Genomic DNA, 26573 nt, shown 5'->3' with positions numbered 1-26573 from the left:
CGGTGCTCATGCATACCACACCCAACAAAGCCATCTGCACCACAATGAGCGGAGCTTTCTCACCATTAGCCCTTCAACTACAAACCAACAATTTTCTGTAGCACGTTTAACTGTACTGGAGAGATGTAGGTCCTATGAAAATACTGCACCAACTAGATAGGGCATCGGAGCATGAGGACCACAGGATATGAGGTGATGCCAGGAACCTGACCCCTATAGACATAGAGGACACAGCTATGGCAGAAAACACTCTGCATACATACTATGTGCATTGTCAGCAGATAGCTCTCTTCAGTGGTTAAGGTCTGGGATACAACTCCTTAAGAACGTGGCAGTAACTAAGGCCCTGTCACCTCCCAGTCTGCTTCTCATCTCCCCAGCTACTAGAGCGTCACTGTGGGAAGCAGGGCAATAAAGGGAAAACCAAGGCCAGGCATCTACTTCTTCTGGAAACTTCTGCCCTGTCACAGTGATGCCTCAGGCACAGGCAAGAGCTTTGAAGAATCCACCATTCACAAAGGAGGCAGGACAGGGGAGAGTGCAATGTTCAGTTTCCTTTAATGACCCCCATCTCCCTCGAAGGGTGGGTGCAGGCAGCTAGGCGATGGCAAGACATGTTCACTTGAAGATCTTGCCTTGATTGAGGGCTTTGCCCACGTGCTGGAAGGCCCCCTCCCAGGCAAAGTACTCTCGAACCAAGGTCTGGGTCTCCTCGCTACCAGGATCCAGTTTCCGCCATGTATACGACTCATAGTCCACCTGCCAATCTGGACTCAGCTGGGGATTTTTAAAAAGGGGAAAAAGAAACCAACAGAGGCATATGGTTAGACACTGGACATTTGATTCTCCACCTCTCTCCAACTTCCAACTCAGACCTATGACATCAGATGCCAGGACTCACACTGATGTGAACATACTCCCTATGTACAATCCAGAATTTTCCCTCACACCTACTGGCTCATGCCCAAGACCCCCAGTTTCCTATATTCTTGCCTACTCCATTCCCCCCAGCACCCTCCTCACCGGAAAGGCAAGTTCTTGGCCCCGGAAGACCCAAACACCAGAAATAGAGCTGCTGTTGTTGGTTCCAAAGAGGATGACACTAGCAAAAGCATTCTTCCTCAGTTTGTCCAATCGCTGGAACATTCCTGGAGGGAAAAAGGGAGTCTATGCAGTCTCTGGAATCATGTAATCCACGACCTTGACCTTCCTCCTCCCAGACCCACTCCTCCTCTTCTCACCAGTGATGAGGTTGCAACTCATGAAGGTCTGGGTGAGCTCTTCAGGGAAGCGGTACTCCGCATACCACAGGGACCATCCATCCTTATCAAAGTGTTCCCAAAAATATGGCAGGGCCACAGAGAGGGTGTCCTCATTGGAGTACTTACGCTTAAACTCATCCAACACAAAGGTACTAAAGAGAAGAAAAAACACAGGAGGCCCATAAGGAGAAAGTCTTACTGAAACTGCAAAGCATCTTTGGGCAAATGAAGTTTTCACTTCGCATTTACTGGCTTGAAGGAAGTGGTCCCTGTAATGTAACGACAGATACTAACAGCCTATGAGTGAAGAGAATGAGGAGCCCAGACAAGAGCTAAGACATTTCTGAGCATGAGAAAGCCAGACCCAGAGCATCTGCGTGAGCCCAACAAGGACACAGCTGGCTGCAGCCCCCAGGTGGTGGCTAAAAGCAAGGTAGTCTGTTTTTCCCTCTCTAGCCCCTCTTGGGACATTTACCAGGAGCCCCAACTCAGGCTCTAGGTCTCCCTCCCCCCATATAGGCCTTAGGTTATATGCTAGAACCAGAATACAAGCAGAGGACAGCTACCTCAAACCTTTATACTCAGCTGCTCTAGTTCCTCTTTGTCTGGCAACAAGTTTGCATGCTGAAAAGCTCGTAGGTCCAGATTATCTTCAAAGTAGTTTGACACTCAGGGTCAGATACCCAGATGCCGAGGAAGCCAGCCCCGAGGCTCAGGTCACTGCCCCTACCCCAAATAATAAATGGTTCTCAGCCATCTGTAACTCCCGTCCCAGGGGATCTGACATCCTCTTCTGACCTCCTCGGGCATTAGGCATACACATGGTACACATACCAACATACAAGCAAAACACTCATACACATAAAATAAAAATCAATCTACTGAAGCTTTTAAAAATGAACACTGACTGAAGAAACTCTACAATCTCAGTAAGTGGGATAACTAATACTTTAATGTCCTTTCCCTTTGTGTTTCCACAGATGCAGCCTTGAGTTATTAAAGTTTCGTTCGCCGGGCGTGGTGGTGCACGCCTTTAAACCCAGCACTTGGGAGGCAGAGGCAGGCGGATCACTGTGAATTTGAGGCCAACCTGGTCTATAAATGAGTCCAGGATGGCCAAGGCTACATAGAGAAACCCTGTCTTGAAAAACCAAAAAGAAAAAAATTAAAGTTTCGTTCATAACATTGTTTATGAGACATAACTTGTTTTTGTTTATGAGACAGTCTCTGTGTGACGACCCTGGCTGCCCTGGACTCGCTCTATAGACCAGGTTGGCCTCAAATTCAGAGACCACCTGCTTCTACATCCCTAGTGCGGGGACTAAAGGTGTGCGCCACCAGGCCTGCCTGGTTTTTGGTTTGTGTTTTTTAAAGATTTATTTATTTATTATTTATACAGTGTTCTGCCTCCAGGTAACACCTACAGGCCAGAAGACATCACCAGACCTCATTATAAATTGTTATGAGCCACCATGTGGTTGCTGGGAATTGAACTCAGGACCTTTGGAAGAGCAGCCAGTACTCAACCTCTGAGCCATCTCTCCAGCCTGTCTGGCCGTTTTCGACAACACTGAGACATGCTAGGTATGGTAGTGCACATCATAATCCTAGCATTTCAGAGACTGAGTAACAAATAACGTGAGTTCAAAGCTTGCCTGGAATCCTATCTGAGAAGAAATTTTAGCAGCTAAATTATCTTGTAGTACCTGAGTATGACATAATATATCACACTTAAAGTGAATTAGCATAAATACTGCTGTAAATTGGGACTAATGGTTGTGCCAGACTCTCAATGCTTGGGGGGAGGGAGGGGCACAGAAGCAGGAGGAGCAGGAGCCCAAGGTCAGCATCCTCAGACACAGCAGCTCCAAGGGCAGAGCTCCGGTTAAGTGTCACATTGTTTCATTCCATCCTTACAAAGCCTCGGTTACACTGTTCACAAATGAGGCTAAATGAGGAGGCTGGTCCGAGGTTACACTGTAGCAAAGGCAGAAATCTGCCCTTAAACCACAGGTCCCAGACTGGTCTCCAAATTCCACTAGACAACTCATCTGAAGGGCCTGAAATTTTCAAACCCTCCTCCTTCCAGCCAAAAGGCAGGACTAGGGATTGTTTTCACAATCCATTACCCCCTCCCCCAGTAATGCAGATCAGGTGTGGTCTGCATCTGTAATCTCAGCATAGGGAGTACAAAATCCTGCCTCAAAAAACTAGGGCCGGTGGTGTAGGTAGATTGCATAGCACTTTGTCAAAGCAAAGGTGAGGTCCCAAGTTCAGTTCCCAAAACCCTGAAAAACGTGTATAAAACCGAGAAACAATAAACATGACCAGAATGAAATGTTAAACAAATGCGAGTGAAGTTGCTGGCTTCAATTTTATGGCATTAAAAAGTCTAGCTGGGGAGATGAAGAGATGGCTCAAAAGTTAAGAGCACCACCTGGTGGCTCACAACCATCTATAATGAGATCTCGTGCCCTCTTATGGCCTGCAGGCATACATGCAGGCAGAGCACTGCACACGTAATAAACACATAAGCATCTTAAAAAAAAAAAAAAAAAGTATGGCTGGGTCCAGTAGCACACACATGTAATCCCAACATGTGGAAGGCAGAGGCAGGCAGATTTGTGAGTTTGAGGCCAGCCTGGTCTACAAAATGAGTCCAGAACAGTCAAACTACACAAAGAAACCACACATGACACATTTATGCACTACACTTCCTTAGTTTTTTCGAGACAGAGTTTCTCTGTGTAGCCCTGGCTGCCCTGGACTTGCTTTGTAGACCAGGCTGGCCTCAAACTCACAATCTACCTGCCTCTGCCTCTCCAAGTGCTGGCATTAAATGCCTGTGCCACCACCACCTGGCTCTACACAACAAATTCTTGTTAGTGCAAAACCTATCCTGGTGCAAGGCTCAAGGTTAATCACTAAAGTTCAAAACTCAATGCACTCTTTCAAGAGCAGGGCTGCAGAGTACTCAAATAAACCTGAGTTCTGAGCCCAGCACCTTCCAAACCTTTGCCACCCACACAACTTCAACAGCAGCTAACCCCCGAGCTGTGGTAGCCCACACCCAGAAGGATCTCTGTGCTCAAGACCAGCCTGGTCTACAGAGCGAGTTCCATCCAGGACAGCCTGGCTACACAGAGATACCCTGTCTGCTCAGGGTTTCTCCACATCCCGAAAAGAAAAGGGAAAGCAGCTAAGCTACATCTGAAGCTTTCCCTCCACAGTGGTCTCAGCTAGGAGAGAATGAGTAGAGGCCTCAAAAGACCAGTCTACTGCAAAGAAAGTCTGGGGAAGGGCGAGAATATGGCCAAAGAAGAAGAGATGGTAGACTTTGGGGACGCTCCTGCAATGCTAGTACTTGAGAACAAGGGCAGGAGGCCCTACAAGTTCAAGGCAGCCTGGCCTGCACAGAAAGACCCTGCTTCAAAACAAACAAAACTAAGTCAGGCACAGTGACATGCACCACACCTGGGAGGCAGGAGGAGGGGGCTAGGAGATTGCCTTTGAACCACAGTGAGACCCCCTTCTCAAAACAAATGCAAAGAAATTCCATTCTAAACGCTGCCTTTGCCCATCTGTTAGAACTCCAAGAAGCTAAGGGAATGGCCCAGTGGGTAAAGTGCTCGCTGGGCAAGCAGCAGGAACTGAATTCCAATCCCCAGCACTCACACAAAGGCTGACCACAGTGGCTAGCACTTGTAATCCCCAGGACTAGAGGTAAGTAGATCGTGGGGGCTAGCAACCAGTCTAGCAGAAACCAGGTTCAATCAGAGATTTCAGAAGAAGAAAAAGAAAAAGGCAGGGAGCCATATAGGAAGACATCTCGGATGACTCCTAGCCTCTACGCATGCACTCAGGGGCACAAAGTCACACACCACCAATAAAAAGGACTTCTTTCTGGCGTGATGGTGCATTCCAGGACTCAAGAGGCAGATAACAGGAAATCAAAGCAGCTTGGCCTATGCAGAGTTCCAGGCCAGCCACAGCTACAAAGTGACACCCTGCCTTAAAAAAAAAGGGGGGGGGGAATGGCTGAAGAGATGGCTCAGAGGTTAAGAGCACTGACTGCTCTTCCAGAGGTCCTGAGTTCAATTCCCAGCAACTGCATGGTGGCTCACAACCATCTATAATGTGGTCTGACGTCCTCTTCTGGTCTGCAGGTGTACATGCAGGCAGGGCATTATATACATAATAATAAATAAATAAATCTTTAAAAAAGGGGGGGGGGGGCAGGTGATGTTGCCAAACACCTTGAATCCCAGCACTCAAGAGGTAAAGGCATGTGGATCTGAGCTCTCGCCAACAAGTTCCACAACAGCCAAGGCTGCAGAGAAACAATGTCTCAAAAAACCAAACCCACAAGACTTCCATATAAGTACATGCCTGTAATCCCAATTGAAGGCGAGACAATCAGCCAGAAATTCAAGGGCATCTTTCTGCTTCAAGCCTCACAAGCCAGCCTAGACTACACTTAACAGCCACTAGTATTTATGTAACACCCTGAGACTGCAGACCTCGGTGTGTGAGCAGGAAGAAAGGTAAAGAACACCTTCTAACACGCTTACCTCTTGGGCAGGTGAGCAAAAGGGTCCTTGGCCTTGGGCTCAGCAGCCAGTGCCTGCTCACACTCGTCCATCTCCTCCTCAGGAGCTGGGGCAGCGGCCTTTTTTTCCTCTTTCCGCTCAGCCTGGGGCTTCTGCTTCTCTTCTCGGGAACCCTTTTCTTTCCTTGGGGTGTCCTTTTTAGGTTGGCTCTCCGCAAACTTCTTAGCTAATGAAGGAGGGAGGGAAGGAAATATGCAGCCTCTTTTCATTTCTCCTTCAAACCAGGCAGCAAGCAGGGAGAAAATGATGGCGAGCACAGCCCAACAAGCCCCCAGGACAAAACCGCATACCACCCAGCACTGCACTTCAATGTAAATGTCAGTTACTGTTTGGTACTCCAAGTCGAGGGGTGACAGGAGCACAGGACCCTGATCGCAGGCACAGGCCCCTCACACTCACCATCGAACTGGGCCATCTTCTCACAGAGCTTCACCTCCCCCAAGACTGCCCGGAACTGGGGCTGGTTAATGCAGGTAAGGAACCAGCGATTGGTGTTGGGAAAGGCCTGGCGAAAGGAAGGCTCCAAGACCTGCCACAGTGGACGACAGAAGCAAAACCAACAATGGTAAGGCCGTGAGCAGATTTCCCAAACCAGAACCCAAGACCCTTACCTCTGGGTCCACTTTCCTCTCCATTCCCCAACACCAAAACCTGAAACGGCTCCATCTCCTAGATTAATTCTTTATGTATGTGTATGAGTGTTTTGCCTACATACACCTGTGCACCACATATGTGTAATGTCCCCCGAGGCCAGGAGACAGAGAAAGATCCCCTGGAACTGGAGGTATACAAGATTGTGTGCCATTATGCAGTTGCTGGGAATTAAACCCTGGCCCTCTGGAAGAGCAGCTGGTGCCTTTAATTACTTAACCGCTGAAATATCTCTCCAGTCTCCTGTTCCTATTTTTTAGCCAAAGTTTTATTGCATAACCCGAGTGGGCTCCACATCATAAGCCTCCTGTCTGAGTCCTGGAATTACAGCTGCTTCTTTCGCTACCATCTTTACCATTCAGTCTAAATGGATGGCTGTTCCCATTCCTTCAGATATTATTACTCTACGTATTTAATATTTTGCTCTTTTACACAAGCATTTCATGTGTATTGTTGATTTTTAAATTTTCATGCCAACTAAATTTTCAACTTTTCAAATTGATAAGTTATGACAAGGATGTGGCAATGCCTTTAATCCCAGCACTCAGGAGGCAGAGGCAGGCAGATCTCTTTGAGTTTAAGGCCAGCCTGGTCTACAGAGTGAGTTCTAGGACAGCCAGGGCTACACAGAGAAACCCTGTTCTCTGTGTATTTCTGAATTCTGAATTTTCGTTTTTTAAAAAACATAAATACTATAAGAATATGTTATTGCTTTAATCCCAGATGCAGGTATATAGGGCTGCTTTGGACTGTTTTGCCAGCTGCAGGAAGTTTCTGTGATTGTGTGACCTTTGGAATTCTGGGAATTTTTCAGAGGATATATAAATGCTTGAGTCCAGAGGGGCAGGGTAAATGGTTGTTGGTCATTCATGGGGGCCGGGGGGATTGTTAGTAGAAAAACAAAAAAGAAACTAGATTTAAAGATCTCTATCCCAGCCCCCCATCCTTCTTTCTCTCCTATTTAGTGATGGGGGTAAGAACCCACAAAATAATAAAAGACCCTGTCTCGGAAAGAAAAGTTAGATTCACAGAGAGGCGGCAGCAGCGCCTAAGAGTCCCAAAACCAGAACCCCAGTGAGCTGGGTACACTGACTACTAGGCTTATTTTGCTAAATAAGATGATGCCCCCAGAAGACACTTTGTGTGTGATGCTGGGAGAGGAACCTACAGCATACCAGGTACAGCATGTTACTAGGCTCCATTCTAGTTCCACACTGCAACTGTAACTTACACTGATGAGACAACCAAACCCAGAGCACATGTGCCCAGCACAAACACAACAGCCCTTAATGCTCCTTCACTGAAAAACTCACTATCTTTGTCATGCAGGTGCATATATGTGTATATATATATATAAAATCTTAAAAAGAAAAACTCACTATCGTTCTTTAAAAGTCTTTATGATGTAGTTTATTTTTATGTATTTGAGCATTTTGTCCACCGAGGTCAGGGGGCACTGGCTACCCCTTGAGCTAGAGTGTTCTACATAAGCTGCCATTTGTGTATGTGGAATTGAACATGAATCCTCTGCAAAAAAAAGTGCTCTTAAGTGCCGAGCCCCACACTACTTTAAAAAACTTCTTGCTTTTGACTTTTATCTATACAGGTATTGCCTACACGTGTCTGTGCGCCACAGGTTCCTAGTGCTCACAGAAGCCAGAAGGCACGAGACCTCCCGGAACTGCTGTTACAGTTAAAGTTATAACTATGTGGGTGCTAGGAATCTACTAGAGTCCTCTGGAAGAGCAGCTAGCATTTTTAGCTGTTGACCCATCTCTCCAGCTCCTGTCATTTTCTACTTTGCCAAAACAGGAGGGGGTGGCTCCGCAACTCTTACATTATCCTTAAGCACCTACTAACTGTGGGCATGGAAACATCACAGTAGATGGAACCCTGTGAAGAATATTGTCTGGCACACAGTAGGAGCATTTTTCCTTTTTTTCCTCGTTGGACTAATTATGAAACAGAATGGGTCCAGAGCTAACGCCTGAAAAACTAGTAATACAACACTTAAAAAAAAATTACATTAATGCAGGGATAGTGGTGATAGTCCCTGGAGAGCTGCATACCAGCACCCACATGATAGCTCATAAACATCTGTAATTCACGCTCCTTGGGATGTACATGTGTATATACATGCAAACACATATAAATGGAAATTTTAAAAATGCTTTTTTGGGGGGGGGTTGTTGTTGTTTTTCGAGACAGGGTTTCTCTGTGTAGCCTTGGCCATCCTGGACTCACCTTGTAGACCAGGCTGGCCTCGAACTCACAGCGATCCGCCTGCCTCTGCCTCCCAAGTGCTGGGATTAAAGGCGTGTACCACCACGCCCGGCTTAAAAATGCTTTTAAAAAATAGCAACCTAGCCAGGAGTGGTGACGCACACCTCTGATCCCAGCACTCAGGAGGCAGAGGCAGGTGGATCTTTTGAGTTTGAGGCCAGCCTGGTCTACAGAATGAGTCCAAGGTAACAAGAGAAACCCTGTCTCGAAAAACCAAAGACTCATAGCACTATTAACTGTAAATAACGAAGCAAAGAAAGGGACTTGAATCTTCCTCCAAAAGCCCTTGATGCTGCAGTTACCATCCTTGCCTCTTATATAGCTTTAATTTTTGCTTTTTATTTTTGATATCACCACATATCAGAATGATCCTCCTGTCTCAGAACCTAAACTGCTGGGATTACAAACGTAAGACACCATACCCAGTCTTTATCCATCTTAAATTAAATACATAATTCCCAAGAAACTTAGTTTCAGCCAAACAGACACTAAGCCAACATCACCTAAGATAAAAACCATCACAGTACTCATTAATCCTGGGATTCCTACAGCCACTGACTGGTCCTAAGCAGTCTGGGGTACCCCAGTATTGGTCTACCCCATCAAATGGGTTCTTTACACACCGTACCTGTTTGTAGAGCCACAACAGGGTGCAGACAACTGTGATATCAGCCAGTGTCACTCGCTCGCCCACTAGAAAAGTCCTTGTCTTCAAGTGCGTGTCCAGCAGCCCCAGGATTCGCTTCACCTCCTCTTTTGCATTTTCAGTGGCCTATTGTTTTGAATACTCAAATTTATTCTCAAATCCCCGAACAACAACTAACAGAATTAAAGAAGCCATTTAGTCAGTGTTGGCTCAGCTCCCACCCTCTATCATTAGACTCCCGGATCACTTGGAAAAAAATTGGGGGGGGGGGGGCCTCTCAAGACAGGGTCCCTGGGTAGCCTTGGCTGTCCTGGAGGCACTTTGTAGACCAGGCTGGCCTCAAACTCAGAGATCTGCCTGCCTCTGCCTCTCCACCCACCACCCAGCACTGGCATTACAGGCATGCGCCACCTGCCCCATGTGGATCATTTAAAATTTATCAGAAATAAACCATTCAACTTATATTTCTTCATGGTCAACATGCCTTTATCTCCACTATAGTGACAGCAATCACTCATCAGTCTCTGCACTGCCCACACAATCCTGGCCATATTTTCCTGTTTTACTTCCTTTTCTCAAAATGCAGGAGCTGTGCCCCCAGCTTCTCCCCGAGTGCCCAAGTGTACCTGTTTGTTGTGGTGCATGATGCCCAAGGTTGGGAACACCCAGGTGCTGGCTGGAGGAACGATGTCACTGTCAGCAAAGCTCACCCACTGCACCACCTGAGCGGCTGCCTCTGGCGTACTTCCCCGCAGCTCCTCATTGCTTACTGCAAAGACAGAACATAGAGCTTTGAACCTTGAGATCATACGCCAAAAATCAAGCCAGGTCTCTACGATTCCACCTTGTCCGCTGCAGCCACTTCTATAGCCTCACCTCCAGACCCTCTCAATCCTGCACTCCCCACAAATTACCGTAATAGGCAATGGCATTGCTCTCAAACACACAGAATCCGTCATCACCCTCAAAGGCGGGAACCTGGGGACAAAGTAACAAAAACACAAAAGTAAAAAATACACAGGGATCTCCCACCAGCAAATTCTCATGATTGAACTGTTCTAAGTAAGAGTACGTTAGGAACACTCCTTGCTATGCAAACTCATGACATTATCTGAAACCCGGAATGAAAAATATTTGGTCACCCTTGTGCTATCAATCCAGTGTCTGGACTAAGAATTCAAACATGGCTGAAATGTGTTGCCCCATACCTTGATTCCAGCACTCTGAGTCTAATAAATAAATAAATATATATAAATAAATTTAAATATAGCTGTCATCATCAGACAGCCCTACATCTACAACTCTGCGGCCCAAAGCATTAGGCACAACCCACATAGAGCATTTGCTCTCTTTCATACTTAGCTTTGGATATTCAGCTATACTAAAGCACTCTGGGATAAGAATTCAACTCAGGATATGCTTGATGTGTTTGCAACACCTGCTCAAAAATACATCTCCTTAACAGTCACTGAGCAGCTGTGAGGCACTTCCCTTCGTAACCATACACACCGCCAATGTTTCCTTTTTAGAGCCGGGTCTCACTAAACTGTATAGGCTGGCGGACCTTGCACAATCCTCCTGCCTCAGTCTCCAGAGTACTGGGATTACCAGAAGTTTTCAAAAGGATTCTTTTTCCTTTTAGGGCCTTGGACAGTCAAATTCGGGGCCTTTCATGGGCTACATCCCTGGCCCCGTAAAAATCTCTTCCATGTTAAAGAATATACAATGGAATGCTAAAGGGGGGGGGGGGTCTCTGCTTCCCTACTCACCTTGCCAGCAGGAAATTTTCGGAGAAATTCGGGGGTTCGGTTGGTTTGGCCAAAGTGGAAGTGGGGTGGTGCGGAGAGCACGCGGACCTGAGCCCCGCTGTACTGAGCAGCGATGAGGGCCTTGAAGGCCCTCCAGTTTTCAGGGTATGTGTACAGGGTCTAGGAGAGATAGGAGTGGAGGACGGACGTCAGCACAAGGATCCTGAAAGCCACTCCCCACGCGCACTTCCAATGCGTTGGGATCATTTTCACTCTTTCTGGTGAAGCAAACTGAGTATGCCCTATGTAACCAGAGTCCTCCGAAACACCAAGAGCAGAACCACACACCAGCTGCTAAATAAAGCTTGCCGACAGATGTGACCTCCCTTAAGGACATCTCTACAAGCATTCTTCCCTTCAAAACCTCTGGTCCCATTTAGACTCCCATCTGCGCGCGCGCACACACAGACACACAGACACACACAGACACACACACACAGACACACACACAGACACACACACACACACACACACACACACACACACACACACACACACACACACACACACACACACACACACACACACACACACACACACACACACACACACACACACACACACACACACACACACACACACACACACACACACACACACACACACCCCCACCACCCCTCCCGGAGCCCCGTTTCATTCATTCATGGTGACCTGCTGTCTGACTACCGTCAGGCCAGTCCCGCTCCAAAAGCACACACACAGACCGACGAGCTCTCAAAGTTGCCCCTCAGCCTAGGCACGCTGCATTCTAACGCCATGCCTGCTCAACCTAAAAAGCCCTTCTCTCCTCGCCGCGCACTAACACTCCTCTGGTCCTGTCCTTCAGTGAGTTCCCAGGCGGCTCCCCACTGAAAGCTCACCAGCGGGGGTCACCGCGGTCCCACGTCACCGTTCCTTGATTCCTCTGGCTCCCAAACCCCCCGCAGAGACAACTCCCCTAACTATGCCAGCCGCCCTGTCCACAAAGACCCTCTCCTTTCCACTGTCCCGCTGTTGACCCACACAAACGGCCGCAAAAGTTACACCAACCTGCCCAGATGCCACATCTCAAGATGGCAGTGAGGCCAAAACACTTTTTAAAGCTCCGGCCAGTGGAGACCCAGCGTCCCCTTTTTCTCCTCATCCCCAGAACATTCCACCTCTGGCCTCCGAGCCCCAGCCTCAGTTCCCCTCCAGGACCCTGGGAGCCCTGCTCTCCGATGGTACGGCCCGTGGACCCCAGATCGGCTCTCTGCTTGGGTCTGACACTCCCCCGGCGCTGACTAGCCCGACTCAGGATAAGGATGGCGGTGGATAGGGTGACCCGGATCACCGGAGCCGGCAAACTTACCCCAGCCGCCATGGTGATTCCGCAGAGAAAGGGGGTGGGGCTGTCGGTGCTGCCGCAAAGTAAGCCGCCAGGGAGGGAAGGGGAGGGGGGGAGGGGAAAGCCGTGTGGAAACAGCGGCCGGAAAGCGAGACGGCATAAAAGGCAACGCACGACAGTTCCGTCTCCAGCCGCGCTGAGCTGGAAAAAGCAAGGGGTGGGGCCCGCTGCCTGGAGCGCAAAGAGCGGGGCGCCGGCGTAGTACGGCTCTGGCCAGGCATGCCCCGCCCGCGGGGCCGACCAATCGGAAGCCTTATAAGAAGCTGGCGCTCACCGAGGGAGGGCAAAGTGTGAGAACCTGACGGAAGCACCGCCCCTCGGTGGCTTGCAGCTCCAGCCTAAGAACTGCTGCAAGAATGGGTGGCCAATGCCTTTTGTTCCAGTTCGGGTTTTTCTATAAAGGGATGTCTGTCCAGCTGGGACCCATGGCCGAAACATTTGAAAGTTAGGTCGGCTCCGATTAAAATACCGTGCTATTAACTTCCACAACAAAGTAGGGAACAGACCAAGTTGCCATGTCACCTGCACCTACCTCTCAGGCTGGGGTACACCCGAGCACAAGGTAAGCAGCCCGGTTCTCAAACAAGTTTACACATGTCCAAATTTGAAAATCTCGTATCCAATTGAAGGACAATTTGAACTCTCTTTCATGTTAAAGGATAGGAAAAACAAACCCTAAGCCTAAACTTGTGGTTCCCATGAGGTGGGGCAGCAGGCAACTGTGTAGGCCAGCCTTGTCCTAGGCAATCAGTGCCTTCCCTCTCACGGTGGCGGCAATCCCTGTGAGTGGTAGGAAGTGGGAAGGAGACCTCTAAAGAGGGCCTAAGAGAACTGTTTAGGGTGGTCAGGCTGGACAGGGAAGAGAGAAAAGGCGTTGCCAGGCGTAAATCAAAGTTATCCAGTGTCTATATTGAATAAACTAGCAGCTTTATTGTTTTGAAGTTTGGCTCCTCACTTGAGGAGGTTTTTAAGTGCTTGAGGGAAAAAAACCTGTAGAAAATGATGAAGCCCAGGGAATAGGCCTTGGGAATCCTGGAGTGGTGCCACAGTGAGTGTCTGCTCAGCTTGGGAGACAGAAGCCAGAAAGGTGAGGAGGGGTTCCCCCTGGAGCCTCTGTTGCTCAGGGTCTGGGCCTTTCAGTTGCTGGGTTACTCGAGCCTCCATTGCCAGCCACTCTGCTCCCGCGGTGGAAGCCCCTCTGCCTTCTTCCGTGGTTTGTTGCTGTAATTGTCTCCGGGCACGCCGCCTCCCCTGCCACACGCGGTGCCACAAGGCACAGCGCCAGCTCACTGCTGATGGATGCAATGCCTCCTTCCCTGTCTCGCCCTGAGACCCTTCTCCAGCCTCTTCAGGTTCCACAGGCTTCTGTTCAGATGGTTTGTCTAGACATTTTGCAGTCATCAGGGGCAGCTCCCCTGGTGGCGCAGAGTTAGACAAGGCCCAGTCCTGAGGTGTCTCTTGCAACTCTATTACCATTTCTTCCACCCTGTTTTCACTGTGGTCCCCTGCACATCCCTGTGGCTCCTCTTTGCCTTCTTCACAGCTCTTTTCTTGTCCGTCTACTTTCCGTCTTTTGTTTGTCCCTCTCAGGGGAGAGTCTTTGGTTCTGGCACCTTCTGACCGTGGTCTCTTGTTTCCCTGTTCTATATGGCATCCAAGTGCTTCCCTTAACACACACTCCAGAGCCATAATGATCTGAGGAAAGGGGGCAGCAGGTAAGGGGATGAGCTTGGCAGACAGCAAGGAGCTAGGGGAGCTGGGCTGCAGAAGTGGGAGCAGCCCCCAGTCCCGGCCCCGGGAGGAGCGTTGCTGGTACTGGAGACTTCGGCAGTAACTGGCTGCTGCTCTACAACAGCTCTGAAGACGTTTAGCCACCCGGCTGGTCACATTGGCTGCAACATTGTGACTCAGGTCAAAGGGGTCCTGGAGATTCATGGGGCCAAGGCGCAGTCCCTCCCAGAGATCAGAAGGCAGGTCCCCTGCCACCAGCAATGCTTGACCTTCCCGCAGGGACAGCAGGGAGCCAGGAAGATCCCAGCAAGAAACACAGGAAAAGAACTGGGCCAGCAGGGAACCTGAAGGAGGCAGGTTAGAAAAAGGGGGTCATGCAGAAGCCATAACTGGGCCATCCCTGCAGCTACTTCAGTAGGAATTTTTCCCTTCATAGTGCTTCAGAAGTATCCTGAGAAACCCAACTCCTCAGCCAGGTCCTGCCCCAGTTGCTTCTGCTTGCTTTCGAGAGCAATATAACTGGGGAAAACAGTTCGTACTTACCTACCCAGGATACGAGTTTTTCCCATCCACAAAACAGCAGCCATGAGCTACTGTGAAGACCACACCTTACACACAAGTATGATCCACCTTCCCTATTATGAGCTTCATGTCACTGTCAGCTCTCCACTAGGCTCCCCAGACTCACCGAGCGGCTCTGCGTTGGTGCTAGGCTCCAGCCTTGAGGTATCCTTGGGGAAACTACAGTCCCAGCCATCAACTTCTACCTGCTCCCCTTCACCTGTGACAATAAGAAGACAGGGTCAGCCTGGAAGCAGGAAGACTGGGAAGGAATGGGTAGAAAAATGAGTGGCAGTTGAGATCTCACTCCAGGGCATCTGCAGGGTGACGTGCTGAGATGAAGCTGGGCAGTTACCGTAGAGGCTGTACCTGATCTCTGGGTGAGCTGGGCCACAGTAGGAAGCACCGGAGGGTCTCTGGTCTGAAGGAAGTAGATCACTAGCAATGTCAAGGCGTAGTTATTGAGAAGGGGGCCGCCCCCTAGATAATAACCAATAATTCTAGTTAGGAGAAGTATTTACAAGTATAGCAAGTTCCTGTTCCCACCTCTGTTTTTTCTTCCTAAATCTCTGTCTTTACCTGACATGAAACCGGGCCAAGTCTGCCCTCATTCTCACCTGATAGCCCATTATGCTGAGCCCAGCAACGTACAGTGTACACGAGGGGCCGCACTCGACCATCCATCTCAGAGCAGAGATTCAGGAAACGGGAGTTATACAAGGCCAGCCTAGGGCATGGAGAAACAAAGGTATTAGAAATCTAGTATCCCACCCTCTTTCATTACACACTTAGAACCAGCTAGAATAAGATCAAGAGTTCTTCCCAAAGTTACGCTGAAACCCAGGTCTTATGAGAGAATATGCAAAAGAACGCTGAGTAGATCTGGGGATGGGGCTCCACGGCGGGACAGCTGCCCGGCCCTGGGCATGGGGCTCCACGAGGACAGCTGCCCGGCCCTGGGCATGGGGCTCCACGGCGGGACAGCTGCCCAGCCCTGGTGTGTGGGATCCTGGGGATGCCGTGGGGGAGCATACACCAACGGAACCCTAGGCAACGCTACATTCCACATGTCATCCTGTACAGTCACACCATTCATAAAACATGCTGTTTATATAGGACTGCTCAACAGCCAGGTGTGGTGGCACATGCCCGTAATCCCAGCACTCAAGAGGTTGAATAGGGAAGGAACATGGAGACACTGTTTCAAAAGACACAGGACCAATGAGGTGGCTTAGCAGGTAAGAGTCGGCCACCAAGACTGGTGGCCTCAGTTCAATCCCTAGGACTCATGTGTTACAAGGAGAAAGCTGACTTCCACAAGTTGTTCTCTAACTACACTCAAGGGAAGAGGCACATGGAAACACGTAGTTTAAAATGCTGTTGAGGGCTGGAGAGACGGCTCAGCAGTTAAGGGCACTGACTGTTCTTCTAGAGGACCTAGTTCAAATTCCAGCTTCACACGGCAGCTCACAATTCTCTGTGACTCCAAGATCTGACACTCTCACATAGACATACATGCAGACAAAAAAAAAAAAAAAGTAAATAAAATAAAAGTAAATAATTTTTTAAAAAATGCTTTTGAAACAATACTGTTCAGAGCCTTTTGGGGGAGAAGCAAAGTAGACAGAATACTTTACTCAATGCAAAGTCATAGTACAGATCAGAAAGAACTATAGAGACCACGTAATGAGAATACTCAGGGGCCCAGTTATTATTCGGTGCCTCCTTTTATAGGGTTCAAGAGAAGGCATTTGGTTGCACAGAGCTTAATATACAAAGAAAGAAAGCATGGAGTAGGGGAGAAAGCAGCAGAGGGAGAAACCTGATTACTTTTAACCTAAGAGGCCCCAAATTTATATAGATACAGAACTCTTTGCTATGTCTTTAAGCACAACCAAGGAGGCAAAGGTAGGTTAACCAGGTCTACACAGTAAGAGTGTCTCAAAAAACACAACAGATAACAAAAGCAGTACTGTGGAATCAGGCGGAGTACACAGGCCTGTAATCCCAAGACTCAGGAAGGAGGACTGAACCAAAGAAGGCAGAAACTCAATTCAGCAGGAATAAGCCCCTCTACCTCAGTACTCCTTCCTCATATACCCCACAACTTAGAGCCAACCTTCCTCAATACCAACCGGTTACTCAGGGAGATGTCTCCATGAAGACCTGAAGGCCGATGGCAGAACTTCACCACAGGGCGCCGGGCAGAGGGCACAGTTTGGACTCGGTACACTCCAGGGACACAGCCCCGGAGAATAGACCCCACCAGCTCCAGCACTGCTGCCGCTTCCTCCTTCGCATCCTCTGAGGCTTCTAGTGCCTTCCCCAGTTTCCCTTCTCCCCCATCCTCCTGCAGTGGTGAAACTGGAGGCAGGGACTGGGGAGAAGTGACAGTGTCAGAGCCCAAAGCAGAGTCTGGTGTCTGTGGTGCCAGAGAAGAAGTGGTTTCAAAGTCCAGGGCCTCAGAATCTTGGGCAGACGTTGGAGACAATGAGTCTAGAGAAGCTGGGGTGCAGGCCGGCGCTTGAGGATCCAGAGAAGCAGCAAGGGCTGAGTCCAACGATGGAGCCTCTGGAACCTTTGGAGCCTGCAGAGCTGGCTGTAGACAGAGATGAGAGGGAGTGAATGCCCCTCGTCCCCACCTTCTGTGTCCAGGATTTACTCTGCAGCTTTACATAACTCATTCTCAACAGTGCTTTGACGCCAGGCTGTGATGCTACACACCTCGGATCCCAGCACTCAGGAAGCAGGCAGAGCTCTGAGTGGGAGGCCAGCCTGGTCCACATAGTAAGTTCCAGGACAACGAGGGCTATGTAGGGAAACCCTGTTTCAGACAAGACAAGGTGTCTTACTGTACAGTTCGGGCTACCTTAAACTTTTCTTCTTTTTATTTTGTTTTATGTGTTGGGTTTTTACCTGTATATATGTCTGCACCATATGCAGGCAATGCCTGTGAAGGGCAAACAAGGGCATCAGATTCCTGGAACTGGAATTAGACAGTATGAGCTGCCATGCTTGTGTTGGGACGCCAGTCCTTGCCCTCTTTGAGAACACCCAGTGCTCTCAATCACTGAGGCTTCTTTACAGCCCCATGGCCTTTGACTTTTCACAATCCTCCTGTCTCAGCCTCCCAAGTGCTGGGATTTAGAGTTATGCTTTAAATTAGCCCAATAAGCAGGGCTTTCCAGAAAGACCACCAAAACACAGCCTGTTGCTATTGCCCTTGGCTGCCCCCTCCCAGCCCCCAGAGGGAGAAGATGAGGGCCTATTATAGATGGCAGCACACACTGCAGACACAGGGCCCAGAACCCCTGAGCTGGAACCAACCTGAATGCCTCCTCCCTGACGACTAGCTTTCATGGTACCAGAGGGTGCCATGCAAGCTTCCAAAAGAGGAAGGCAACAAACACCTCTACCCAGCTATGACACCCAGAACCACATCAACAACCAGCATGGCAGGATGACCCTAAGGGTGCAGTAATGGCACACATATTTGATCAGTAACTAGTAACTAGCTGCTTTCTAATTAAATTAAAACCTGTTCAACCAGAGGGTAACCATGCCTGGGAATAAAAACCTATTAACTACCTGATGCTAGTTAAGTCATGAACCTTTTTTTAAAGATTTTTAAAAAAGATTTATTATGTATACAGTGTTCTGCCTGCATGTAACACCTGCATGCCAGGAGAGGGCACCAGATCTCATTATAGACGGTTATGAGCCATCATGTAGTTGCTGGGAACTGAAATTAGGGCCTTTGGAAGAGCAGCCAGTACTCTTAATCTCTGAGCCATTTCTCCAGCCCTAAAGTCATGAATCTTGAAGGAGAACCTACAACCACTACTTTATTAAACCAGTATGATCACTAACAACTATCTAAACATTTGTCCTAATACCTACAGATAAGTGTGGTCTTCACCCCACATCAAGAAAATCTCTCTTTGCAACAGGCAGAGATCACTATAGAAAAACATAGCCAACCAAAATGCAGAGGTGTGGAGCCCAGTCCCAGTGGATACATCTACAAAACACTGACATAAGGCTCAAGGGACATTGTAAAAGGAGGAATGGAAAGATAGAGCCAAAGGATCAGGAAGGTTGCTGTGAGATTGTGTCTCCTAGTAATTCCAATACACCCATAAATCTCACCAACATGACTGCCCAAATGTGAGCTGAACAAGGATGGCACCAATGGACATACCAAAGCCCACACCCATGAAATGTCAACAGTACAGCTACCCAAATGGACTCAGCAGGTTGTATTTATATAATTATCCAGTTACACAATTAAAGAAAAAAAGGCTATGAATTTGAGGGGCAAACAGGGATGGTTGGAAGGGGGGGGGCAATGTAAATAGTACACATACATGAAATTTTTAAAAATTAAAAATTTTAATTTTAAAAAATTTAAAAAAAAATTAAATAGAAAAGGCATGGGACTGTAGTCCAGTGTGGTAGAACACATTTCTAACCACCAATGCTAGCTGGAAGTGGTGCCATGTGCCTATAATCCCAGCACTTGGTAGCGTGAGGCAGGAGGATTATCAGTTTGAGGCCAGCCTGAGCTACATAGTACCAAGACAGTCAGGACTACATAGTTAAAACTCTTCCTCAAAAATAAGACAGCCCAGTGGTTGCCCTGCTGTTCTTGTAGAGCAGCCAGCTTCAGTTCCCAGCACCCAGATGATGGCTACCAACCACCTACAACTCAAGGGGCCTGATTCCCTCTTAGGACCTCCAGAAGCATCAAGCATACATGTGGTGCACATACCTATGTGTAGACAAGACATAAAAAAAATCTAAAGAAAAAAGTATGCATGTGCAAAGGGCAGGGGCTCAACCCCAGCATAACAAAGAACAGCCCCTCTCAGGAGGAAGGAGATCTATAGGAATTCTAGTTCTACTCAACTTTCCAAAGAACCCAGAATTGCTCTAAAAAGGAACTGTGCATAAGAGAAAAGAAAGAAACAAAAACAAAAAACTTTCCTATTGCAGAAACAATCTGTAAGTTTCATATTACAAAACAAAAGCAAAGACCGAGCATAGTGGCTTAGCCTACAACCCTCGCATGTCTGCACAGCACAAAGACCAGGGTGGCTACACACTCTCAAGCACCTCTCTATACAGATAAGTAAAAAGATAATCCCCAGATTACCTTACTCCTTATCTGTTTGTATATTTTACCAAAATAAGATCACATACAAGGGCAAACATGGTGTTGAATGCCTTTAATCCCAGCACTCAGGAGGTAGAGACAGGCAGATCTCTGAACTCAAGGCTAGCCTGGTCTACAGAGTGAGTTCTAGGACAGCCAGGGCTACACAGGAAAATCCCGTCTCAAAAAACAATCAAAACAAAGAAACAAACAAAAAAACCAATAAAAACCAATCACATAGAATTCTGAAATGTTTTCTTCCTGTCACAACTGGTATCTATCCCATGCCAGCTCACTCATGTGCACATTCATTCAGTCTAATGCACAGCCATATTTACTTCTCTACAGTCACAGGAAGGCTTCTGCATAAAGACTAATATGCCCATTTTATAAATATAAAACTAAAACATGAGAGTTTAGGTAAAGCATTTGCCCAAAGTCACATGACCACATGCTCCTCCGCTCACTCACCTGGGTCTCTTCCATATCACCCAGGTCCAAGAAGAGGTCAAGATCACAGCCATGAACATCAAAGCTGTTTATAGAAGAGCCGAAAGGATGGATCACACAACCTAAGTTCCAAAGAATAAAGGTCAAAAGACATTAGGGAGCTGGCAAGATGGCCCGGGCATTTGCCACCAAGTCTGACAGTCTGCGTTCAATGCCCAGGACCCATGGGGTGGAAGCAGAAAACCAACTCGTCAAAGTTACCATCTGACCTCCATAAGCATGTATGTCACTTGTGTGCACATATAATAAAGAGGTAAAAAGACAGGGAGCATACAAGGGTACAAAGATGGAAGAGCGAGCAAATGAAACACCTACAATCAAACATGGGGGCAGGGAGAGCGACAGAGGTGTGAGGGAGAGCTCAGACTGAGAGCAGGGGACTCACCAGGGAAGAACTCTGTGAAGACCTCCTGCATCAGGGCCACGACAAGGTTGCGAAGCTGCCGCTCAGCCTCAGACAACTCCCTCAACTCCACAAGCTTTCCCATCTGCGCCTCCACATCGGGGGCCTCAGCCAGGGCTTGGGCCAGCTGGTGACTATGTGAGTCCACTCTTTTGGGAGACTTGGAGGCTGGGCTCTGGAACTCCTTCTGCTCCCTTGGCCGGACACGCAGAGCATGTCCCCCTAGGCTGTGCTTGGGCTGTGATAAGACAGCATCCCGAGCACTGATGTCTCCCATCTCCACTATGGCGAACACCCCCTGGAAAGCCACACAAGAGCAGGGGTGAGGGTTTGGCAATGGGGAATCTAAGCACATGCTTTAACAGTGGATGAGAGGGTTTGGCATGGGAGCCAGCCCATGTGCTGGGAATATCTGCTTGTTTTTGGAAGAGGAAACATGCTTAGTTAGATGAATAATCTTCACCCTTACCCCATACATTTTTATTCCAAGCTGCCAATTAAAATCTCATCTATTGTCTCCTATGCTTCACAGGTTAAAATAAGACCGACCCAGCCATGGTTAGTGATTCATGCCAGCAATTCTACACTCAGGAGGTAGAAGCAGGACCTGGTGAGAAGGCTCAAGTGGTAAAAGGCAAATGCCACCTAAGGATCTGAGTTAGAGCCCTGGGTCCAACATGGTGGAAGCAAACAACTAACTACTGAAAGTTGTTCTCTGACTTCTCTACCTGTGCCATGCATGTCCCCTGCTCCCCTACCACTTAGACACACTAAATAAAATGTAATTAAGGGGCTGGAGTGATGATGGCTCACAGGTTAAAACCACTCATTGCTCTTCCAAAGGTCCCAGCACCTCCATGGCAGGTCACACCCACCAGCTACTCCAGTTCTAGGGGATACCGTGCCCTCTTCTGTCCTCCAAGGGTACCAGCCACCCACAAACATGCAGGCAAAACTCATACACGTAAGTCAGGCAGAGCACTGTATACACAATAAGTAAATCTTTAAAAAAGGAAAAAATCAAAATGAAATTTAGAAAAATTTTAAAGGGGCTGTGTGTGTTTGCTGGCACACACCTTTAACCCCAGCACTCGGGAGGCAGAGGCAGGCAGATCGCTGTGAGTTCGAGGCCAGCCTGGTCTACAAAGCGAATCCAGGACAGCCAAGGCTACACAGACCGTGTCTCAAGAAAACAAAAATCTTAAGGGTTATAAAGATGCCTTAGCAGTTAGGAATTTGGCTCCCAATACCCATGCCAGCTAGCTCACAACCACCTATGACTCCAGCTACAGAGGATCTGATGCCCTCTTTTAGTGTCAACTGCACTTGTGTACAAATCCACACAAACACATATAAACAATTTAAAACAAAAATAAAACCTAGCTGGGTGTGGTGGTGCACACCTTTAATCCCAGCACTCAGAAAGCAGAGGCAGGCGGATCTCTGTGAGTTCAAGGCCAGTTTGGTCTACAAAGGGAGTCCAGGACAGCCAAAGCAATCCAGAGAAACCCTGTCTCAACCGCCTACCCCCCCAAAGAAACAAAATCTTTTTAAAAGGGGAGGAGTGGTCAGGAAGATCAGGAGTTCAAGACCAGCCTGAAAGATGTAAGATTTAGTCTCAAAAGTAACAAAAACCAAAGTATAACTTTTTTAGCTGACTCTTTTAACAATAAGAATCCATGCCACAAGCCAGGCGTGGTAATGCACGCCTTTAATCCCAGCACTTGCGAGGCAGAGGCAGGTGGATCGTTGTGAGTTCAAGGCCAGCCTGATCTACAACGCAAGACCAGGACAGCCAAGGCTAACACATAGACTCTGTCTCGAAAAACTAAAAAAAAAAAAAAAAAAGAATCCACGGCACTGGAGTTCATATTTGGAATTCTGCAGAAATAGCTCAGCGATTAAGAACACTTGCTGGGGCCTGGAGAGATGGCTCAGAGGTTAAGAGCACTGTCAGCTCTTCCAGAGGTCCTGAGTTCAATTCCCAGCAACCATTGGTGGCTCACTACCATCTATAATGAGATCTGATGCCCTCTTCTGGTGTGCAGGTGTACATGTAGGCAAAAACACCGTATACATAATTAATAAATAAATCTTAAAAAAAAGAAAACATTGGACTCTTCATATCATATACAAAAATTATACAGATGTTTCACCAGTCCACAGGCATGAATCAGACAGGAAGTGATTGATAAAGGATATGGGGATGGTTTTTGGAGATAGAGGCCACTTTCCTAGTATTCTAAAGTCTCCTGGTTCAATTCCTAGCATTGAAAAAAAGGGGGTGGGGGAGGGTAAGACAGAATAAGACAAGAAGTTTGGTCACGCCTTTAATTCCAGCACCACAGAGGCACTGGCAGGTGGATCTCTGTGAGTTCAAGGCCAGCCTGATCTACAGAGTGAGTACCAAGACAGCCAAGGCTATCCACAGAGAAACCTTGTCAGAAAAAAAAAAACCGTTTGGTAAACAAGTCTCCCATAATAAACGCTGGTGAATGGAAATCCAGGGACTGGAGGAGGTGTCAGGGGCTCACAAAGCTGAGCTACTCCGAGCTCTGAAATGTCTAAGCCACATTAGGAAGCTGCCAAAGCAGGCTGCTGGCTTTTTTCTTCTCATGTGAAGCAAACCCATCTGACACATGAGCCCCAGAGTCATTCAACACTCTACCTTGTCTTTGTCCATGACAATGTTGGCCACAGGGCCAAATGCCTGGAAATACTCAGAAAGCTGAGCAGAACCCACATCCCTGGGAAAGCCACTGACAAACACACTTCGAAGTCCCTGGGCCTTTCTGGTAGCCCGTAGTTGTACCAGATCCCGGTGCTTCCGGCCTTTCAGGTGAGCATCTAGGCTGGGTCCTGGAACGGCAAGTGGAAAACACAAGCTTATAAGGTAGCCCTCAGTGTACCTGGCCCGTCGTTGCTCTGCTCTCTACATATGGAAATCCTCTGTTCCTTCAAAAACAAAGGATCTCTACACTTGATATTCTTTCCCTTTTTCTACATAGTGCATTCTCCAAGTGATTTTTGGGAGAAATGGCTGAAATGCAGGTAGTTCCTAAGCCATCCATAAGCATTAAGTAGAGCAACATCTGCACATTGTAAAGAAATTAACAAGTAACTTGCCCAGGGCCATATGTAGAACTAAATAATTTAGGGTCCAGAGTAATTCTCAGGAATAAACAGTAGGTATTTCCACATGCATCATTTTCTCATATAATGTGGTGGAAATGATAGTGCCTAACACACAGGTATCACTCACATACAGCGCCAGCCTTCTGGTATGTGGTAAGTGCGGGAAACTAGCTATCAGTATTGTTTTATTATCAGTCAGCTGCTTGGTGCCATGGAAGTACGTGGCCAAGGAAGGCTTCTGAGTTGCTGGCTTGCCTAATGAAGTTTGCTGGGGGCTAAGGGTGGGGCGTCGGTGTCATTCACAAAGAAAACACACCAGAAGACTCTCTTTAGAGGAGATCACAATTCCAGACATCAAAAGTAGGATCTGAAGTGTCACTGAGCCCCTCACTGTCACAGCCTGACCTAGTCTACCTTTCCAAATCCCTTTCCTCCCTGGCACCTTCTCCTGCCTCTGGAGAGAGCCTCCATTGGGGAGTCTCCGACTGAATTACTGCCTAGGCTCTGTGAAGCCTCAGCTCTGTAAACAAATCCACGGTGTACTGAAACTGTCTCAGACCAGACAATGAGTTCCAGAATTCCCTTCCTACCCCCCAAAACCAATAGAGTACAGGCACAGAGAAGGGATGCCCAGTAGATGATGATTTTTAAATCATGAATAATGAAACTTTCAGTATGAAATTTTGCATAATAGGAAGGACAGGTGAGACTTTGCCCACTCTCCAGTGCCCTGGGACGCGCTGAGTGAAAACAGGTGGATAACCCTTGCGCCAGAAATGTATGTGGATGTGTGGATGTATAAAACCTAAATAACCCTAATTTTCACTAGCACCTAAAATTAAAAGCCTACAAACCCCCACCTCCCCACTAGCCACTGCTTACGGTTGGCTGTAGTAACGTCGCAGAGGCAGCAGCGAAAGCGGCCACGCTGCAGCGACACAACATCCGAATCCACCGCCGCCATAGCGACTGTGCGGTACGGACCGCCTACAAGTTATTCCGCTACCACCGGAACTCACAGCTAAATATCTCATGTGCCGGGAAGCCACTTCCGTCGATGCTGAAGGAAGTGACGTTGTGTCCGACGCTAGCATATTTCTCCAAAAACCGCGTCCCTTGGGTTGAGAGTTCCGGTTCTAAGCCGCCCGTCGACGACGCTTATTGGCCTACGGTTAACTAGTTGGCGTGCTCCATACCACTTCAGCGTTGATTGGCCAGAAGAGTCGTGAATATTCATTGAGCTGCCACAAAGCCCAGCTTGCTTCTTGACAGCAGAGAACCTTTGCCAAGAGGTGGCGGGCAATCTGTACCTTCATTTCGCCACACAACTGCCCCCTCAATCTCTTATTTTACCCTGCGAAAAGCAGAGGGTGGGTGTTTCCAATCCCTTGCCTTGTGGAGCCCAGGGACTCCCACATCCTCGAGTCAGTTCCTTTCTCTGCGGCCGGATGCTTCTGCAAAACAGGTGTTGAACAGCTCGGTCTGTCCCCGACGCTCGCAACCCTATCACCTGGACTCAATGAGGCCAACGCCATATGGCTACGGCCCCGTTCAGCCGGTGTCTTCCGCAGCTGTAGCCCATTTCAAGGCAGTACAATGAAGAGACTACAGTGACACTTTCATTCAAGGAGATGCGCTGGGAAGTGCTGCAGATCCCCAAGCAGGCACAGGAATCAGTCTGGTAGGTTCGGAACAGGGAGAGAATATGAGAGCTGAGCACAGGGACCAAAGTGAAATGAAAGGGCAACCAGGTGGGCTCAGCCGCTTCTGCTGTGATGAGCAGCGGCAGGGTAGACCAGTAGGCAGAAAACCAGACTGTGACCTTGGCTAAGGCACCTATGAAGCCCTTCTATCTCTAAAGTGCTTAAGGAGCAGAATTGGTTGAACTTCTCGTTAACTGGCCTAAGGTGTCCCTCCTATTGGATCCTACTGGGGCAGCTGATCCTTATGCCAAACCTAACCAAAGAGCAAACAGAACCAAAAATGTAGAGAGCAACACTACTGCACACTTAGCGACAGCAGGGGCAGTTGCTAAGGCTGCTTGTGCAAATCCTGAGACGGCAGTGTGTATGAATACAAATACCACGGAGCTTCAATTGTAAAGTTCTGCAGTACCACACCCACACCCACTAAGGTGGAATGCACCTTTTTTGTTTTTCAAGACAGGGCTTCTCAGTGTAACCCTGGCTATTCCTAAAAACTCCCTTTGTAGACCAGGCTGGCCTCAGAACTCAGCAATCTGCCTGTGTCTGCCTCCCCATGCTGGAGTTAAAGGTGTGTGCCAACACCACCCAGCACTTAGCTGTGCACCTTACCCTGGGTGCTAGCATTTCTTAGAATGCCTGATGAAGCTGAGGGAAGGGCTACGATTGTAGGTAGCTCAATAGCAGCCCACCTGCCTAGCAGGCCCTGGGATTCCTCAGCACCAAAAGGGGAGTAAAGTGGCAACAGG

The 26573-nt window shown here is 48.2% G+C and overlaps 2 protein-coding genes across 2 annotated transcripts; both read right to left on the bottom strand.

Moving 5' to 3' along the window:
• Positions 1–539: 539 nt before the first annotated feature.
• Positions 540–12747, bottom strand: Eef1g (eukaryotic translation elongation factor 1 gamma). The gene is made up of 10 exons (XM_051146100.1): positions 12591–12747; positions 11222–11380; positions 10367–10430; positions 10079–10221; positions 9435–9578; positions 6272–6401; positions 5834–6038; positions 1242–1414; positions 1024–1148; positions 540–777 (listed from the first exon to the last, which is right to left on the bottom strand). The coding sequence occupies exons 1-10, from the start codon at positions 12600–12602 to the stop codon at positions 619–621; spliced, it is 1314 nt and encodes a 437-aa protein (XP_051002057.1). The 5' UTR covers positions 12603–12747; the 3' UTR covers positions 540–618.
• A 674-nt stretch (positions 12748–13421) lies between these two features.
• Tut1 (terminal uridylyl transferase 1, U6 snRNA-specific) lies at positions 13422–25179 on the bottom strand. The gene is made up of 9 exons (XM_051146099.1): positions 25004–25179; positions 23655–23845; positions 20969–21284; positions 20545–20645; positions 17054–17517; positions 15536–15645; positions 15288–15398; positions 15046–15138; positions 13422–14701 (listed from the first exon to the last, which is right to left on the bottom strand). Exons 1-9 carry the CDS (start codon positions 25083–25085, stop codon positions 13578–13580), a joined length of 2592 nt encoding a protein of 863 aa, XP_051002056.1. The 5' UTR covers positions 25086–25179; the 3' UTR covers positions 13422–13577.
• Between the last annotated feature and the right edge of the window lie 1394 nt (positions 25180–26573).

Source organism: Acomys russatus, chromosome 5 (assembly GCF_903995435.1).
Source record: "Acomys russatus chromosome 5, mAcoRus1.1, whole genome shotgun sequence".
NCBI classification, from domain to species: domain Eukaryota; kingdom Metazoa; phylum Chordata; class Mammalia; order Rodentia; family Muridae; genus Acomys; species Acomys russatus.
The sequence above is the reverse complement of the archived record's forward strand: the minus strand, read 5'-3'. Positions and strand labels throughout refer to the sequence as shown.